General features: G+C 40.2%; 2 protein-coding genes across 2 annotated transcripts; one reads left to right on the top strand and one right to left on the bottom strand.

The window, feature by feature from the left end:
* Nucleotides 1-6,710: 6,710 nt before the first annotated feature.
* LOC104430517 lies at nucleotides 6,711-7,574 on the bottom strand. Its single transcript, XM_010043262.2, has one exon. The coding sequence runs from the start codon at nucleotides 7,572-7,574 to the stop codon at nucleotides 6,711-6,713; it is 864 nt and encodes a 287-aa protein (XP_010041564.2).
* A 4,148-nt stretch (nucleotides 7,575-11,722) lies between these two features.
* LOC120286957 (plastid division protein CDP1, chloroplastic-like) lies at nucleotides 11,723-17,895 on the top strand. The gene is given in 16 exon segments (XM_039299572.1): nucleotides 11,723-11,867; nucleotides 11,961-12,004; nucleotides 12,364-12,477; nucleotides 12,576-12,713; nucleotides 12,911-13,015; nucleotides 13,107-13,229; nucleotides 13,512-13,683; nucleotides 13,686-13,879; nucleotides 14,057-14,152; nucleotides 14,286-14,405; nucleotides 15,298-15,363; nucleotides 15,446-15,471; nucleotides 15,561-15,629; nucleotides 15,724-16,237; nucleotides 16,860-17,050; nucleotides 17,412-17,895. Coding segments are annotated over 16 exon segments (2,202 nt in total). The 3' UTR covers nucleotides 17,497-17,895.
* Nucleotides 17,896-18,183: the final 288 nt, after the last annotated feature.

Below are 18,183 nucleotides of genomic sequence, written 5' to 3'. Positions count from 1 at the left end.
TGTATCCTGCCTGCTAGGGTTTCCCGACTCTTCTAGAATACTCTTGGGGGCGGGCGAGACTGTAATTGTACGGTTGGGTAATAAATGCAAGTAGTTGGTAGTTGAGGAGATATAATCTCTACCGTTAGATTAATGGGAGATCTACGGATACGGTTTGTCTTGTACTTGTATATAAAGGGGTCTCTTCCCTCATTGTAAATCATATCATTCACGAGTAATAGAAATCTAGAGCTTCTCTCTCTAGAAGTTTCTCCTAAACAGGTAAAATCCTAAGGCCACACGGGTTGGGTCAGCGTACGTGTGATCGAGAGTTGATTGATCGAGTTGATCGATCGGCCCGGGTCAGCGTACATGTGATCGAGAGTTGATTGATCGGCCCGTGACAATAGCATGTCACTAAAACCAACAGGAAAGAGCCACTGTCACATTGAGGCTCGTACACAAAGTAAAACAAATTTGAACCCTGCAGAAGCAACAAGCAAACAAGCGTTTTATAAATAAATAGATAAAAACGATCAATCCAGATCCTTCAATGAAATCTAAAAAAAAAAAAAGAACAAGGACTCGCTTGCTCAGTAGAGAAGGAGGAGAAGTCACTCACTCAACAGAAAAAATGAGGAGTAGAGAAAACACTTTTGACAGTCACCACGATCACTTTCCCCCTCCTTCCGCTCGGCACAAGCTCTGGCGAGCCTTTCTTCATGCTCTTCAAGCTCCAGAGGTTGAAGAACAATGATTCATAGGCACCGATCGCAGCTGCGATGCTTGCTCCGGTTATGCTCCTTAAAGTCATTCTTAGTGTATGGCTTATCGCAGGCGAAACAGTACTTGTTCTTCTGTTCGGCACACTTTCCCTTACTTTTCTTCGCCATTTTCGAGGACTAAAAAATGGAGGGAAGAATGATCTCCATCGCAATGGCACCATCCTCTTCTATGTCATGCATTGAACAGATTCAATCGCTTCTCATAGACTCAAGTGATATGGTGGTTTCTTATTCAAATTGATCTGAAGTTCTAGAATTCTCGTGGATATAAAATTTTCTTTTTCTTCTTCTTTTTGAAAAAAAAAGAAATTAATTCTTCTTTATTTCTATCTACAGATAGAGTATCAGTTTCAATTTCCTTAATGGTTAACTGAAAAAGAAGTTAGTGGCTAATCGATACAAAGATAGATTCTCGGTCTAAATAAGAATTCAAATCTTAAGTGGAAAAGGAAATAAAAAATTCGTTTGAATTATGGTTTTTGAGGTTGCAAATATATTCTGAAAATATATCATTATTAAAATAAACAAGTGAGGAATATCAACCGGAAGAGGAAATGAAAGAATGTGATTTTCATTTGATTTTGTTGTGATAAAGTGAAGGAAATCGCAAATAAGCCGACATGTGTCCTAAATGTTTTGAAGTGACAAAATTGTACGCGTATGTGAGATTGTTAGCTTCTATTAACATATAAATTTTAGAATTACTGGTCTCGTAATGGCCAAGATGACAGCAATGTAAATGGGGCCCACCTCATTGGTGACGTTGTTGGCGGATTGACCGTATCTCAGCAAAGCTTCTTCTTGTTGGCCGACTTGGCCGAGATGGTCTCCCACTTTTCTTTTTTGAAAAGAAAATTGAATTTCATTTTTGCTTCTTTTTTAAAAAAAGAAAGAAAAAGAAAATGGCTGCTAATAAAAAAAAAAGTGTATGACCAACGAAATGTTGTAAATGCAGGTGACTTATTCAATATGTCAAGTGTGCAGTTGGAGATTTATAATATCTTAATATGTTGCGTCCAAAACTAAAGTAAAGTAAAATAAATATGACTGATGCAAAAAGATGGGACGAAAGTGAAATGTACATGGCCGTTTGTGTGGTTAACTTTTCTTTTTCGGATTCAAGATGCATGCATTATTAGAGGAATAGAAGAAAGGGGTCAAGTCGATGCCTTCGCCTAAATCTTCATAACTTTGGGTTATCCTTAAGCCTTAATGAGAGACATAGATGACGTAACAAATGACTGTTAGGAGAAGATACTTTTGGCTTCTTCTTTGATTAACAGTGACACAGAATTTTTACAATGAGGAAAAGATGATTACATTTACTTCCTCAAGTGATAGCCTACTGCTCCAAGGTATAAACACAACAAGCATATGAAATTATTGTTTTTCAGTATTGTTTGACAAGGACCGATGGTTTGTCTTTGTCAGGAAAAAAGAAGAAGAAAAAACAAGCTTTGCTTTTTGTTGCACTAAATCCAAATCCATCAGCCTTAATCTTTTGGTCCTATTGATTTTGTAATCGTTCTTATTTGGATCCCATCATGCTTTGCAGTTTCTTGTCTAATGGTCTCATGCATGAACTAGCACTTTTGCTTCTGGCAGGCTTCAAGATGTTGTGCACAATGAGAATAGGCTCTGTCTAGTTTTTGAGTATCTGGACTTGGGTTTGGAGAAGCACATGGATTCACCTCCAGACTTGGCCAAGGATCCATGTTTGGTAAAAGCGAGTGAGCTGTTTGCTCTTATGCGAGGAGATCCATGCCTTTGTGCTTAAATATATGATCTTAATATGTTTCGTGTGTTTAGAATGTCTTCGGTAGTTCTTCATAGCTTGTTGAAATTTAGGGCAGGTCAGTAGTTTATTTTTTTATTACCATTGACTATGGAAGTGTGAGACACTATAGGTACCCTCAACCATACCGTTGGAGGTTCAAATGTCTTAATTTGTGACAGTGTGAAACAATATTGCCTACACTATCTTAAACTCTGACAGTTTATGGTTTGTGTATAGATTGATATTAGCAATGAGCACCAGAAACACTTTTGGGCTCTCATCACTATTGCCTAGTTAATGTTTGGTCAGTTGGTTGTGTATTCACTGAGATGGTGAACCAATGTCCTTTATTTCCTGAAGGGACAATGGTTCTTTCCATTGAGTCTCTAGGTTGAGAATGCCGATAAAAATAATTCACGACACCACAGATCATAGCTAGTTAATTCGTAGTTATTGGATAATATTCATTAGTAACAAGCATATAAGTGAGTTGGCATTTTAGTCATCACTAGAAGTCCTCCTTTAGTGTCTACTAGCGTTATGAGGATGATTATCTCAACTACATGTCAACAACATTGCCTCAACCATCAACTACATGTGAAAAAAAGTCGAATCGGTCGTATTATTGTAATGTTGTGTTCTTGAGTCATTATAAGGAGTGGAGTTGGTATAATAATGTGTCCATCAAACTTGCCTCAAGAAATTCAAGATTGCAAAGATTTTTCTCATTTAGTTTTATTCAACAAAGTCAACAGGACATCCTATTGTTGGTCTCACAATTGGAACAACAAGACAAAGATGATGGAGCAATGGGTTTGAGGCTTTCGCCGTGGAATTATAGGTTCAAACGTGTATAGAGCTCGAGAGTTTGGGAAGACGACAGATCCTATTGATGTATGACTTTCGAGGGATATGATACATGATAAATTGAAGTTCATAATAGATCCTATTAATGTATGATTTTGGAGGGATATGATACATGATAAATTGAAGTCCATAACAATTATAGCTTGCTTAAGTACCGCTAATTTCGGTTGCTGAATGTTGCTATGTATATTGGAGTAACGATTTGGAAAACCAGTAACTTAGAGAACATAGGAGGAATTATTTATAAAAAAAAAACTGATAAAATGAATTTACATTAGAAAAGCTGCTTAAAGTAGGAGATGCAACGACACCTATTTGAGAAGAAAGAAAGAACCAAAAGAGTAAAATTCGCACGTGTGATGGACCAGGGCCCAATCGCTGCAATGTCAAAAACTGATCTTAGCATGTTTCATGTTTTTAGAATGTCTTCCATAGTTATCCGTAGCCTGTTGAAATTTAGCACAGATTAGTAGTTTATTCTTGATTACTTTTCACTATCCAAATGGGAGGCACTACGAACACTTCAGGCGATGCTGTTGAAGGTTCGGATGCCTTAACTTGCGACACTATGAAAAATGGTTGCTAACACTATCCTAAACTCTGACGGGTTATACTTTGCGTATAGATTAAGATTGGTGGCTTTCTAGGTGTACCAGAAATACTTTGTGGTTGTTATTACTATTCCGCCCCACTTGATTTCTGGTCAGTTGGCTGTATATTCACTGAGATGGCGTACCAACGCCCTTTATTTCCTCGAGATTCTGAAATTGATGAGCTGTTCAAGACATTCAGTTATAAGTAGGGGCTTCTGTTGGTTGCCCGCTCCACCAAATGACGCACGTTATGGTTAAATTTCAGGAACTGTCTGATTCTGCGGTCCATTTCAATTATCTATTTGCATGCCTGTCCATATGAAATTAAGTGGTGAAAATGGTTCTGGTTCAGTAATGTTACATTTATCAGTGTCTTATCGATATCTTACTCGATGATGGTTTTGCTTTCAATCTTTGAACTTATTATAGGTTTTATATACAGACTTACTGAGGATGTCTTTTACTCTTTTGGCCTGATATACAGCTTTCAGAGCCACATGTTTCAAATGGCAGCAAAAACAATCACAAAACATTTTAGCTGCGACAGTATTTTCTTGTACCCCACCATATACAATGTTCAGCGATGAAGCATACTCTGACTTCTGAAGCTAGTATTGCATTCTCCTGGCTGTGTATCAAATTTGCATTGAACTTTGGTAGTCGGAATTCATTTTCCTGGATTAGTATATGATTCTGGTCATCCTCGTGCAGTCACTTAAAATCCTGCTGGTAATTGGCTCACTATTTAGGCTAAACATTTGATAACATTGTTATTCGGTCATGACAAAGTCTTCTCAAAAAATAAAAATAAAAAGATAATATTGAAACGTTGTTTTCATACTTTCAGAATCCGCAGGATGTGGTTCCAGGTCTTGATTTAGCTGGAGTCAACCTTATCTGTAAGTTGCAATCCTACAAAATGGAATGAACAGAAATGAGAGCATAGAGTTCGTGGGTTATTAGATGATAATGTTGCAGCTAACGATGCTGCCCCCTATGCAGAAAATTCTCTGCTTGGACCCCGGGAATTGCAGCGTTGGATTTGTACCCTGATTATCTTTTGCCGTTTGGTCAAAGAGTGTTATATATTGGCGTGTGTAGGTGATTCTGCTCTTCTTTTAAGGTGTGAGTCGCGCGTGATCTCTGGTATTCACATGTCGCAGCTCTTCTGAAACCTTAGACAAATCAAGTATAACTTATCTCGGCAGCATCAGATTTTCTAATTCATACCTGATTTGCTCGGTGATCCCACTTTGTTTGAAGTATATCTTCCTTTTATTATTGAATTGGATCTTGCATTTTTTCCCCTCCCCTTTTGTGATTTTGACTTCATCGGAAAGCTTATTATTTCACATTAGTGGTGATGCGCCTCACTGGATTGACAGCAAGGAAACATGTACACAATGTTATTGATTCTTGAGTCAACCTTTTGCACTTGGTCTCTTCTTTTCACTTACCCTCTTTTTCATGCAATTTTCGGGTGAAAGCGAATGATAGCCAGGGGAAGGCTGATGCCAAGATCTCAACGAACAAAATTTCCGACTTTTACTTTACTGGCCAAAAAAGATTACGCGGCATCTGATTAACAGGAATGTTGTGTACAAAGACGTCATTGAGCCTCAATGTCTCAATGGACGTCATTGAGCCTTCTCTCTTCTCGATTGCTTATGAATTGCAGACGCTGGAGCTACTGTTGGTGAAACCTTCTTTTGAATGGACAGTGGCTCTTTCCTGTTGAGCCTCTAGGATGCAGGCAAGAATAGACGGTTTTAGTGACACCACATATTGAAGCTAGTTAACTCGTGGTTATTCAACTGTAGAGTCATTAGTAGGAAGCGTATCAGTGACCATGATGGTCTTTTGGCCTTTTAGTCGTCACTAGAAATCCTCCTTTGGCACTTCTACTGTCGTTACGATGATGATTATCGCAACGGCATTTGGCCTTTTAGTCATCCCTATAAATCCTCCTTTGGCGTCTCTATTGTCGATGATGATTATCCCAATAGCATGTCTCAACAACGCTGACTCAACCACCATCAATTTCATGATCACCTCTCACTATCTCCACCTTTCTCACGATCTCCATCGCAATGGTATCAGCGCCATCAATTCATCATACTCAAGTGATGTAGTGGTTTCTTACTCCAATTGATCTAAAGTCATCAAAAGCACATCCGGATATCCGCTCTTGAAGAATTCGAAAATTGGCTTTGACAGTAAATTTGAGGAATGCGGAGAAACTTGCTCGAGCTTTATGAGAAAAATAGCCCGACTTTATGAGAGAAATATGCCTAGGGGACGCAGGGTGAAAAGTTTGTTCTTAATGTGTGTTAAGACTAAAGTCTCTCCTTAAAGCCCATCTCTGCATGGCCATCCCCGAAAAGAACATCAGCGGTTGTTCATCCATTGTCTTTCCCTTAATATTTTTATCTTTCCCTTATTTCTTCCTCGTTTAAAGTTCAGACACTATGTTTTGCCTTTGCTACAACATGTAAGCATATAAAACAATAAAAAGAAATCACACCATGTTTCGCCTTTGCTACAACATGTAAGCATATAAAACAATAAAAGAAATCACACCATGTTTCGCCTTTGCTAGAACATGTAATGATATAAAACAATATAAAGAAATCACACCCAGACATCTGAAAAAAACTGAAGTAAGTTCTAGTACAATTTTGGAAATTCAAATCAACAATCATAACAAATTTAGAAGTTCGGTTCGATCCACAGCGGAGGAGAATAATGGCTGTAAGATTTCCCCTGGAAGTGCGGCTCGATCGTACCATCTTGGAGGTGGTATATTCCCATGTCTTTGCCCCCTCCATCTTTAGTAACCCGGGAATTATCAATAAAATCATCAGTAAAATAAATACAATTCGGCTTAATGTGATGCTTTTCATCGACTTCCAAAGAGAAGGAAGAATTCCAGCCCAAGAAGAGCGAAGAGTTCTTCAAGGTCTTAATTCCTCTCCATGATTGTGCTACTAGGTCAATCTCAAAAACATGAAATCGAAAGGTTCCTCGAGGTCTATATTGTCCCCGTCGCGACACCACCAGTAGAGATCCTGTTGTCGATTGCACTAGATACATTTGCTCCAAACCTAATAAATCTTGCGGCATCTCGAAAACTACTTGAGCTTTGGATGGAATTGGTCCGTTCACGTCGCACCTCAATATGTGACCATTGGCGTTAAGAGCATAAAAGCACCCCCTATAAAATATGACATCAAAATTAAAAGAGCTGGGGTGGTCAACCTTTGTCCACTCCTCGTCACCGGGTTTCCAAAGCCCTAAACGTGCATCGTAGTAATAGGTGACCATGACCCTGAAATCTGGAGATGTAGTGGGGCTATCGGATAGGACGAACTTATTGATGAAGGCACCATACGAGTGATAATACCTACGCAAGTTTTCAACTTCGATGTCGGGGAACTTGTTCAAATTGGGAAGATTAATAATATGACTGCCACGCGACATGGGATTTTTCAGCATGTGGAGTTCCCAGTCCCTGCCGATCGTCAACACCCAACCTCGCGAGGAGAAGCATCTCCTCGCCTTCACCTCGGGCATGAACTTTTTGTGAACCCGTTGACATTGGAGGCAGAAAAACTCGCGGCACCGCTTACCCTTTTGTCCGCCAGCATCAACCACGGGACGTCGCTACTCTCTTCGACCGCCGCGGATCGCCACGAGCGGCACACTGCTCGGAACGCCGACAAATCATTTGGACAAAGGCCTTGGGAGCACGATCCGAGCAACTCAGGGAGAAGATCTGCCCAATTTCTCTCCATTCTCAACTTTATCGAATTGATAGGAAGCAGAATTTCACGAGGGGAGATAGTGTATCGGTTTGGACGGTGTTAATAATTAAGCACAGAAGCGCTATATATACTACGTTATAATTTGCTAATATATAGAGATACTCTAACTCTAAATAGGAATCCAAATCTTAACTGGAAAAAAGGAAACAAAGCAATCACTTGAGTTATGTTTAATTGCTAAAATAAAAGAAACAAGGAATATTTCACTCAGCCAGCCAGAGGAGGAAACAGAATAATCTAATATATTAATTTGATTTGGGTGTGATAAATTGAAGAAAATTGCAAGTAAACCAACGTGTATTTTAAATGTTTTGTGTATATGTATCTACTAATTAATTGGATCGATTCGTTTAAGCCTGTAAGGGTGTGATCTCACTTCTCCTTCGCTTTGCGTCAAGAAACCATCCGACAGGTCCGCTTCTTATTTATATAGCCGTTAAGACAGGACGTGAAAATCAATTTATTTTCCCCTTTCTAACTAAAAGTGATGAGAATAAAAACTGAAAAATAAAAGAAAAGCAAATTTCGAAGGTCTGCAAATAATTACTTCACGGGAAAGTTCTCGAATTCTCCCGCGTGTGGGATATAAAATTTTCTTTTTCTTCTTCTTTTTGAAAAAAAGAAATTAACTCTTCTTTATTTCTATCCGCAGATAGAGCACCAGTTTTGATTTCCTTAATGGTTAACTGAAAAAGAAGTTAGTTGCTAATCCATACAAAGATAGATTCTCGATCTAAATAGGAATTCAAATCTTAATTGGAAAAGGAAATACAACATACGTTTGAATTATGCTTTATTAGATTGGAAATATATTCTGAAAATATATAATTATTAAAATAAACAAGTGAAGAATATCAACTAGAAGAGGAAACGAAAGAATGTGATTTTCATTTGATTTTGTTGTGATAAAGTGAAGGAAACCGCAAGTAAGCCGACATGTGTCCTAAATGTTTTGAAGTGACAAAATTGTACGCATATGTAAGATTGTTAGCTTCTACTAAAGTATAAATTTTAGAATTTCTAGTCCTGTAACGGCCGAGATGGGAGCGATGTAAACGGTGCCCACCCCATTGGTGATGTTGTCGGCCGAATTGACCGTGCCTCAGCGAAGCTTCTTGACATTGTTGGTCGGCTTGGCGAGATGGTCTACCACTTTTCTTCTTTGAAAAGAAAATTGAATATCACATTTTCTTTTTTTTTTTTTAAGAAAATGGGTGCTAATAAAAAAAAAAGTGTATGACTAACAAATGTTGTAAATGCGGCCGACTTATTCAATATGTCAAGTTTGCAGTTGGAGATTTATGATATCTTAATATGTTGCGTTCAAAACTAAAGTAAAGTAAAATAAATATGACCGATGCAAAAAGATGGGACGAAAGTGAAATGTACATGGCCATTTGTGTGGTTAACTTTTCTTTTTCGGATTCAAGATGCATGCATTATTAGAGGAATAGAAGAAAGGGGTCAAATCGATGCTTCCGCCTGAATCTTCACAAATTTGGGTTATACTTAAGTCTTAATGAGGGACATAGATGACGTAACAAATGACCTATTAGGAGAAGATACTTTTGGCTTCTTCTTTGATTAATAGTGACACGGAATTTTCACAATGAGGACAAGATGATTGCATTTACTTCCTCAAGTGATAGCCTACTGCTCCAAGGTATAAACACAACCCAGCATATGAAATGATTGTTTTTTAGTATTGTTTGACAAGGACCGATGGTTTGTCTTTGTCAGTAAAAAAAGAAGAAGGAAAAAACGAGCTTTGCTTTTTGTTGCACTAAATCCAAATCCATTAGCCTTAATCTTTTGGTCCTATTGATTTTGTAATCGTTCTTATTTGGATCTCATCATGCTTTGCAGTTTCTTGTCTAATGGTCTCATACATGAACTAGCACTTTTGCTTATGGCGAGGCTTCAAGATGTCGTGCACAATGAGAATAGGCTTTGTCTAGTTTTTGAGTATCTTGACTTGGATTTGAAGAGGCACATGGATTCACCTCCAGACTTGGCCAATGATCCATGTCTGGTAAAAGCGAGTGAACCGTTTGCTCCTATGCAAATCCATGCATTTGTGCTTAAAGATATGATCTTAATATGTTTCATGTGTTTAGAATGTCTTTCGTAGTTCTTCATAGCCTGTTGAAATTTAGGGCGGGTTAGTAGTTTATTTATTTTTTATTACGTGACTATCGAAGTGCGAGACACTATAGGTCCCTCGACCATCTTTTGTTGAAGGTTCGAGATGTCTTAATTTGTGATAGTGTGAAACAATATTGCCTACACTATCTTAAAATCTGACAGTTTATGGTTTGCGTATAGATTGATATCGGTAGTGAGCACCGAAACACTTTGGGCTCTCATCACTATTGCCCTAGTTAATGTCGGTTAGTTGGTCGTGTATTCTTTGAGATGGTGAACCAATGTCCTTTATTTAGGGACAATGGTTCTTTCCATTGAGTCTCTAGGTTGAGAATGCCAATAAAAATAATTCACGACGCCACAAATCATAGCTAGTTAATTCGTAGTTATTTGACAGTAGTCATTAGTAACAAGCATATAAGCGAGTTGGCCTTTTTGTCATCACTAGAAGTCCTCCTTTAGTGTCTACTAGCGTTATGAGGATGATTATCTTAACTACATGTCAACAACACTGCCTCAACTGTCAACTACATGTGAAAAAAAGTCGAATCGGTCGTATTATTGTAATATTGTGTTCTTGGGTCATGCATTACAAGGAGTGGAGTTGGTATAATAATGTGTCCCTCAAACTTGCCTCAAGAAATTCAAGATTGCAAAGATTTTTCTCATTTAGTTTTATTCAACGGAATCGATAGGACATCCCAGTGTTGGTCTCACAATTGGAACAACAAGACGAAGACGATGGAGCAATGGGTTTGAGGCTTTCACCATGGAATTATAGGTTCAAACGTGTATAGAGCTCAAGAGTTTGGGAAGACGACATATCCTATTAATGTATGACTTTCGAGGGATATGATACATGATAAATTGAAGTCTGTAATAGATCCTATTAATGTATGATTTTGGAGGGATATGATACATGAAAAATTGAAGTCCGTAACAATGATAGCCTGCTTAAGTACCGCTAATTTCGGTTGCTGAATGTTGCTATGTATTTTGGAGTAACGATGTGGAAAACCAGTAACTTAGAGAACATAGGAGGAATTTTTATTAAAAAAAAAAACTGATAAAAGGAATTTACATTAGAAAAGCTACTTAAAGTAGGAGATGCAACCATACCTATTTGAGAAGAAAGAAAGAACCAAAAAGAAATTCGCACGTGTGATGGACCAGGGCCCAAGCAAGACCGGCCCAACAATTTCTTATCCGGACTCGGGTTTAGTTTGGGATCGTGCATCTTATGGGATCTAAGTGGGCCGACGCACGAAGCCAGCCGAATGGACGGTCGGGATGGATCCGCCGCGTGGGGCTTGGGTCCAGGCAATCCTAGCCGCTCGTTCCCACAGGAGTTCTCAACACGACGTCTCCCGATCCGACGGGCGGAGCCCATCGCGCACGATCGCGCGCTTTACGAAATCCACTGCGGACCCCACCCGCACCCGGCAACAGATGAACGGCCCCGATGGATGCGGTCCGGTGCGCTCCGGGCGCAGGCGAGCGCAGCCCCCGCATTCAGAGCTCCCCAACGGTCTTGCCGAGATAAATTCTTTAATCCAGCTCATGTGGACGCCTGTCGAGCGGAATCACCTCCCCGGAAAAGAGCACAAATCGAGCTCCCATCTCGCTCAGCTTTTCCCCTCCGGCGAGCCTCGCTTCACTGCACTGCCCCGCCCCGGAGCTCCGGCCATAAAACCCTAGCTCCGGGATCTCCCCCAAATGTAGTAGTGGCGTCGGGAATCCGTCCGCTTCCCCATGGCGCTGGCTCGCGTCGCGGCCGACGTCTCCGCCGCTCCGCCGCCTCCTCCTCCTCCTCGCGTCTGCGGCCGCGGCGACCCCAATCGGAACGCCTCGCTGTCGCTCCTCCGCCTCGCCCGGGCGGCGGCCGTCTCGAGAATCGGTGGCCGCGGCCTCGCGAGCGGGCCGCGCCCGCGGCGGTCGGGTCCCGCGCGTGGAGGTTGAAGGCCGCCGCGACGGCTCGCGTTTTGGAGAGTCCGCCGGCTCGGGCGCCGTCGATATCCCGTCACTTGTTATCAGGTGATTCGGCTTCGTTCGAATACGTTTACGAGCTCACGAAGATGTTAGTTGGGTCGTTTCCCTGCTTAGATTTTGGGTCAGTGCGCTATTGGAGCTAGTTCTGGGTGCAGTCAACGGAGAAATGAAGCGAAATTAGTTCTTATTACTCGGTTGCTCGTTCATCAGCTGGCGAGAGTTAGCTTGGAAGGATGTTTGGCGACGATCCAATTTGAAATTGATACTTTCTTGGCGTGCTTTGCAAATGCACAGTTCTTGTCCTTCATGACACAAATAGATCATGCATTTACTGTTATCTGGCGTTTCTGCACTTCTCCTTTTCATTCGCTGAACCACTCACAGGAGATTACATTTGCTTGCAGCTTCTTGGCCTCCCCGATCAAGCAGAGAAAGATGAGATCGTGAAGTCAGTCATGCAATTGAAACGTGCTGAAGTAGAGGAGGGATACACTATGGAGGCCGTCAAATCTCGAGAGGTAGCAACTTCAAGGTTCACTATTGTTGCTTCCTGTTCCATCAGTATCTTCTTCAATTAATTAAAGAGAACTTTTATGTTCTATCGATTCTGTTGCAGGATCTTCTTATGGACGTGAGGGATAAACTTCTATTTGAACCAGAATATTCTGGAAATACAAGGGAAAAAATCCTACCTAAATCATCTCTTAGAATTCCGTGGGCTTGGTTGCCAGGCGCTCTCTGCCTGCTTCAAGAGGTATATTTTACATAAATTGGAGAAGCTAAGTGTTAGTGGTTGATTAGCTATTCCTTATGCCGACAATTTTATCTTGTCATCATAGAATGTTGCTATTATTAATAATCTGAAAAGAAAAGTTCTTTTGAGTAGGAAAGACAAATGCCCATTGCTTCAGATGGTAGGTGCAATGTTGCCACTTTTATTATCTATGGCAGGTTGGAGAAGAAAAGCTGGTGCTAAATATTGGTCAAGCAGCTCTTCAACATCCAGATGCAAAGCCGAATGTTCATGATCTGCTTCTATCTATGGCACTTGCTGAGGTGAGAAAAACCACCAAGATAAAAGATAGTTTCATCAATTTGTAGCAGCCTTGTTATGCTTCCCTGTCTTATCTTAGGCGCTTTCTTGAAGTGTGCAATTGCGAAGACTAGCTTTGAGAAGAACAAAGTGTCCCAAGGATTTGAAGCCCTGGCTCGTGCTCAGTGTCTTCTCAGAAGTAAGATTTCCCTTGGAAAAATGCCATTACTGTCTCAGGTAAAATCATATGCAGTTAACTAGTGCGTTTTGTGAAATTGCAGGGGAAGAATCTATTTTTTGTAGAATAAGTAACAATTTTCTTCCCTGTTGCCCTGGTCATCAGTAAAAAAGATCTTTAAAGTGGCAACCTCCATCTGAATAGATGGTTCATTTAGATCAGATATTATTTCTGTCTGGGCAAGATAGACTCCTTTTGAATAGATTTATGCTACGGCGTATCTCGTCTTTGCTTTAATTTGTAATTAGTCATCGTTGTAAATTCTTTGATGAATAATGTAGATTGAAGAATCTTTGGAGGAGCTTGCCCCTGCTTGCACTTTGGAATTGCTGGGCATGCCTTGTTCTCCTGAAAATGCTGAACGGAGACGGGGAGCACTTGCAGCCTTGCGTGAATTGCTGAGGCAGGGCCTTGATGTGGAAACTTCATGCAGGGTCCAAGATTGGCCATGTTTTTAAACCAAGCACTAAGTAGGCTTATGGCTACAGAAATAATAGATCTCATCCCCTGGGATGATCTAGCCATGACAAGGAAGAACAAGAAATCTCTAGAATCTCAAAATCAGAGGGTGATTGTTGATTTTGATTGTTTCTACGTGGTGCTGATAGCTCATATTGCTCTCGGATTTTCAGCGAAGCAAATGGAGTTGGTAAGAATTGCTGATATACTCCATCGTTCTTCTTCACCCTCCCCATGGCCTTTTCACAGCTCTTGCTTTTTCTTTCTTTCTATCCTTTTTTTCTTTTTTGGTTGGACTTCATGTCTTCTAATGGTAATCATTAAATTCTTTTGTGCTCATGTTAGAACATGTTACTGATGGATGCAGATCAACAGGGCAAAAGTTATTTGCGAATGCTTGATAGCATCGGAAGGTATCGATCTGAAATTTGAGGAAGCCTTCTGCTTATTCCTTCTTGGTCAGGTACATTTGAAGTGTACTCTTTTTCTGCTATCTTTCCTCTGTACGCTGTGCTATCATATTGAATTGGTCGGGCAGATCTCTCATTTATTGACCGTATCTTCATCAAATAATTTGTGAGTTACCTTGTTTGCAGGGTAGTGAGGCAGAGGCGGTTCAAAGACTTCACCTGCTGGAAGTAAATTCCAATTCCACTACACAGAAGTCACCTACAAGAAAGGAAATCAAAGATGTTTCTGGCACAGGTCCCTCTTTGGTGAGCATTTGATTTTGCAATGGGCTCATATTTCCCATTTCGTAATTCCTTGATGATGCATGCTTGCTATCGAACTCAAACCTCTCAAACATGTCATGAAATGTATTTTGATATGTGTACAGATGTCTAATCATTTGCTTTACCCCTCTGATACCCATTATATGCCATGGTAGAACCTTGGGAGGCTGAGGCATTAAATATTTTTAACGCGAGTTTATACAGGGTTATATAAGTTTATATAGATTTATGAGTAGGAGTCTATGCCTTCCTACTAGGGTGTGTGCACCTAATAAAATGGGCTTCTGTTTCATTTCTTGCTATCTAAGCTTTCTCAGTATGGATACTTGGTTTTGACCTCTGTCTTCTTACTGTGTACACTGCATTTCATCTGTGGGGAAGGACATCTGACCTGTACTTCCTTAGCTTAAAATTAAAAAGGAGGGAAAAGGATCTTGTTTAGATTCTGGATTTCTTTAGTTTGGATTTTAATTTATTTTCTTCAATATAAATTGCAGCAATGACTTCACTAACGTCTTCTACCATACTGGATCTGCCAGCTGTGAATATCACAGCAGTGTTGTGTCTCGTACTTTTCTTTTTGGGCCAAATGGTGTCTCATACTCTTGATTTGTTTGCTGGTGGTAACAATATGAGCTTTATCCATAGTGTACTAAGCATTTTTTTTTTCTCTTTAATTATCTGGTTTCAGGCAAGTTATTGTTATGTTGCTCTGCTGACTATAGTGTGATAAGATTTAAATGTCAAACAATGCTATATGGTGGACATTGCATTGTAATATCTGTCCATATTCTGTTGCTTCTCTGCTGTTTTTGTCATTTCGCTTATGCTCTGTTTTGATTTTATATGTTTAACTCCTTGTTAATTTAAGCAGGAACAATGGCTGAAAGATGCAGTTCTTACTGTATTTGCAGATACACAAGATTGTTCCCCATCATTGGTAAGAAATTTTTTTGTCAGCATGACTTGTGTCATAGTGACGTAAGATAAATTCACCCAGAAACATCAAATGATTATAACAGGATGTCCTTGCAGGGTCATTTCTTTAGTGGGGAAAAAGATCTGCCCAAAAGAAAAGCAAACGAGCAGTAGAAACCATGTCATCGGTGAACCACAGACCACTATCCACTTCTCTAGCAACAAACAGAAAGAGAATTTGATGAATCTCTTCCAGCCTCAAGTTCCTCCCGATACCTTGGATTGGCTGTTAAGCAGTTGACTGATATTCAGGGCACAGACATGGTCGGTCAGAACAGCAGTGGAAGCAACATTAGCTCACCCTCTATTCAAATGAAAGAAGGCTTGGTGGACACCATAGCACCATTTTGGATATGCTGTTCAGTGAGAAGAATATAATTGGACGGATTGTCTTTGTTACAGTTTTGGGTTGCTTTATGTTCATAACCCTTAGGCCACTGAGCAAGAATGTGGTAAGGATGGCCAATGGATCTAGATGGATCTCTACTAGCATATCCGACAGGGATACAGGATCTACTGTCTGTCATGTGGATTCTTTTCCACACAAGGCTGGTTCTGCTCATCGTGAGGGAAATGGCATGACCAGCAGAGTGGACAAATTGTTGACCATGGTGAAGAAGCAGTTTGAAAGCCTCTCTGGTTCTAAAAGCACAAGCAATTCATTTTTGGCTGCGGGTTTGTTCTCATCGACAGCCGCAGTTACCAGGAGGCCGATGCAATTGGAGGATGCTGAATCTCTTGTGAAACAGTGGCAAACAATCAAAGCTGAGGCTCTAGGGCCTGATTATCAAGTTCAGTTCCTTCCTGAAATACTTGATGAGTCCATGCTAGTTCAGGTAAATGTCCTGTTTGTATTTTTTTCACAGTGGAGATACTCAATTAATCTTTCGATGTATTGTGAGACACCAAGCTGACTTACCGAGCTGGTTATTGCAAGGAAGTGAGCGAGCATAGTAGCTTTACGATGATTGATTGGTTTATGCACTCTCAGTCAAGAACCCCATGGTTATATTGGTTTTTAATCGCACACTTAAGCCATAATGTGACCATCTGGGAACTGATTTTTTACCAATAACCAGAGAAATATTTTCTGAATTAACATGGAAGGTTATACAAGTGCCCTTATTTTGCCCTTTGTTTTCTGAGCCATGCTTCGTTGTCATCCCTTTCACTTTTGTTGCTTAGCCCCATATCTACTTGGTTTTTGTCACTTGTGTACATATGGGGTTACCATATTATTGCTACATTGTCAAAACCATCTGAAGTTTTGTATGTAAAATATAATCTAAACCCTTGATTTTTGGCATGATCATTTTCAAAGATTTTCTTTAGGGGATTGCAATTAGCCCACTATGTGAAGGATATGTTTTCCTTGAGGTCCAAAAGACACGGGACTTCTCTTTTTCCATCTTTTTCTCTTGATATTTATTTATTTGGTGATAATGTATTTTGGATCAGTGGGAAGCTTTGGTCGACAAGGCAAAAGACAGGTCTTGTTATTGGAGATTTGTCCTGTTGCAACTCTCTGTCCTTCGAGCTGAGACTCTTTCAGATGGGATGGGCATAGAGATGGCCGAAATTGATGCTCTTCTGGAGGAAGCTGCTGAGCTTGTTGATGAATCTCAGCCAAAGAACCCAAATTACTACAGGTAGGTTTAAGTCGTTATTGCCTATAGGTTAATCGAGTACAATGCAATCATGAACAAATCTCTGGTCATCTCATATGTGCATTGTTCAGTTCTGCTTTAACTTTTAATTGGCTTGTCATATGGGTGACGCTTTTGATTAAGAAAGAGAACCTATCTCTCTTTATCCTCGTGGCGGAGATCCTCTCTCAAAAATGCGAAAGTCCTTGCCTTGTCTGCTCTTTTCCCTTAATTGGTCATAACACTTTTTTCGTCTCCTCCCAACTTCTTTAAGACGGTTCCACCTTTCCCTTTTCTGAATTCGATTTGGCAGTACTTATTGTGGGTGTTAACTTCATTTTGTTTCCTCTTTTGCCAATGCCAGCTCTTATAAAATTCGTTACGTCCTAAAGAAGCAAGAGGACGGATCATGGAAGTTCTGTAAAGGCGATGTGCAAGCTCCTTCGTGACATTCGTCTCAGTTTTTCAGACACGTGGCTAGAAGTAGTTCATGATGGCTAACGTTCCCTCGCATCACTCGCTGCTCGGACCCACGAACGACTCTGCATTAATCTGGTGCTGACATGTCAACTTTAGCTGTATAGTGTAGATTTGCTAGTCATGAATAATGGCCGGTTGCTTCCTAACCCACCGTTCTTTATTCTATTGGAAGGATGAGAGAGAGAGAGAGAGAGAGAGAGAGAGAGAGTTGAGTTTGTCTAGGAACTTGTAATCGAGATAAGGAGAGAATGGATTTCCATTGCTCGTGGCACCGGTTCGGTGCGATGTAACACAAGGGAAGAGCACGAGTTAAATCGTGCTGAGTTCTTTCATCATTGTTCTACTGGCCATAATGTTTCATGACTATATATCCTCAAAAGGCATAATGTATCATCATGTAGCAAAGACTATAGCATTCAGAAGAAGCTCAGACTGATCGCAATCAATGCTGTCTAATCGCGGAACTCAATAAACCCCCGAGACGAAAGAACCAGTTAGCAGCAATTTACCAATACTCGATTTAGAAAGAGTGCGAAGAAACTCTCATCTTATTACGAAATCTCTCGCGCCTCCTAAATTTAAATTGAAAATTTCCTCATCTTGGAAGGATTTCGAATTTTTCTTCCCTAAATCTCATTTCCCTTTTATTCATATTT

This window comes from Eucalyptus grandis, chromosome 8, assembly GCF_016545825.1.
Source record: "Eucalyptus grandis isolate ANBG69807.140 chromosome 8, ASM1654582v1, whole genome shotgun sequence".
Taxonomy (NCBI): domain Eukaryota; kingdom Viridiplantae; phylum Streptophyta; class Magnoliopsida; order Myrtales; family Myrtaceae; genus Eucalyptus; species Eucalyptus grandis.
Note: the sequence above shows the minus strand (reverse complement) of the source record. Positions and strands in the feature narration are given on the sequence as shown.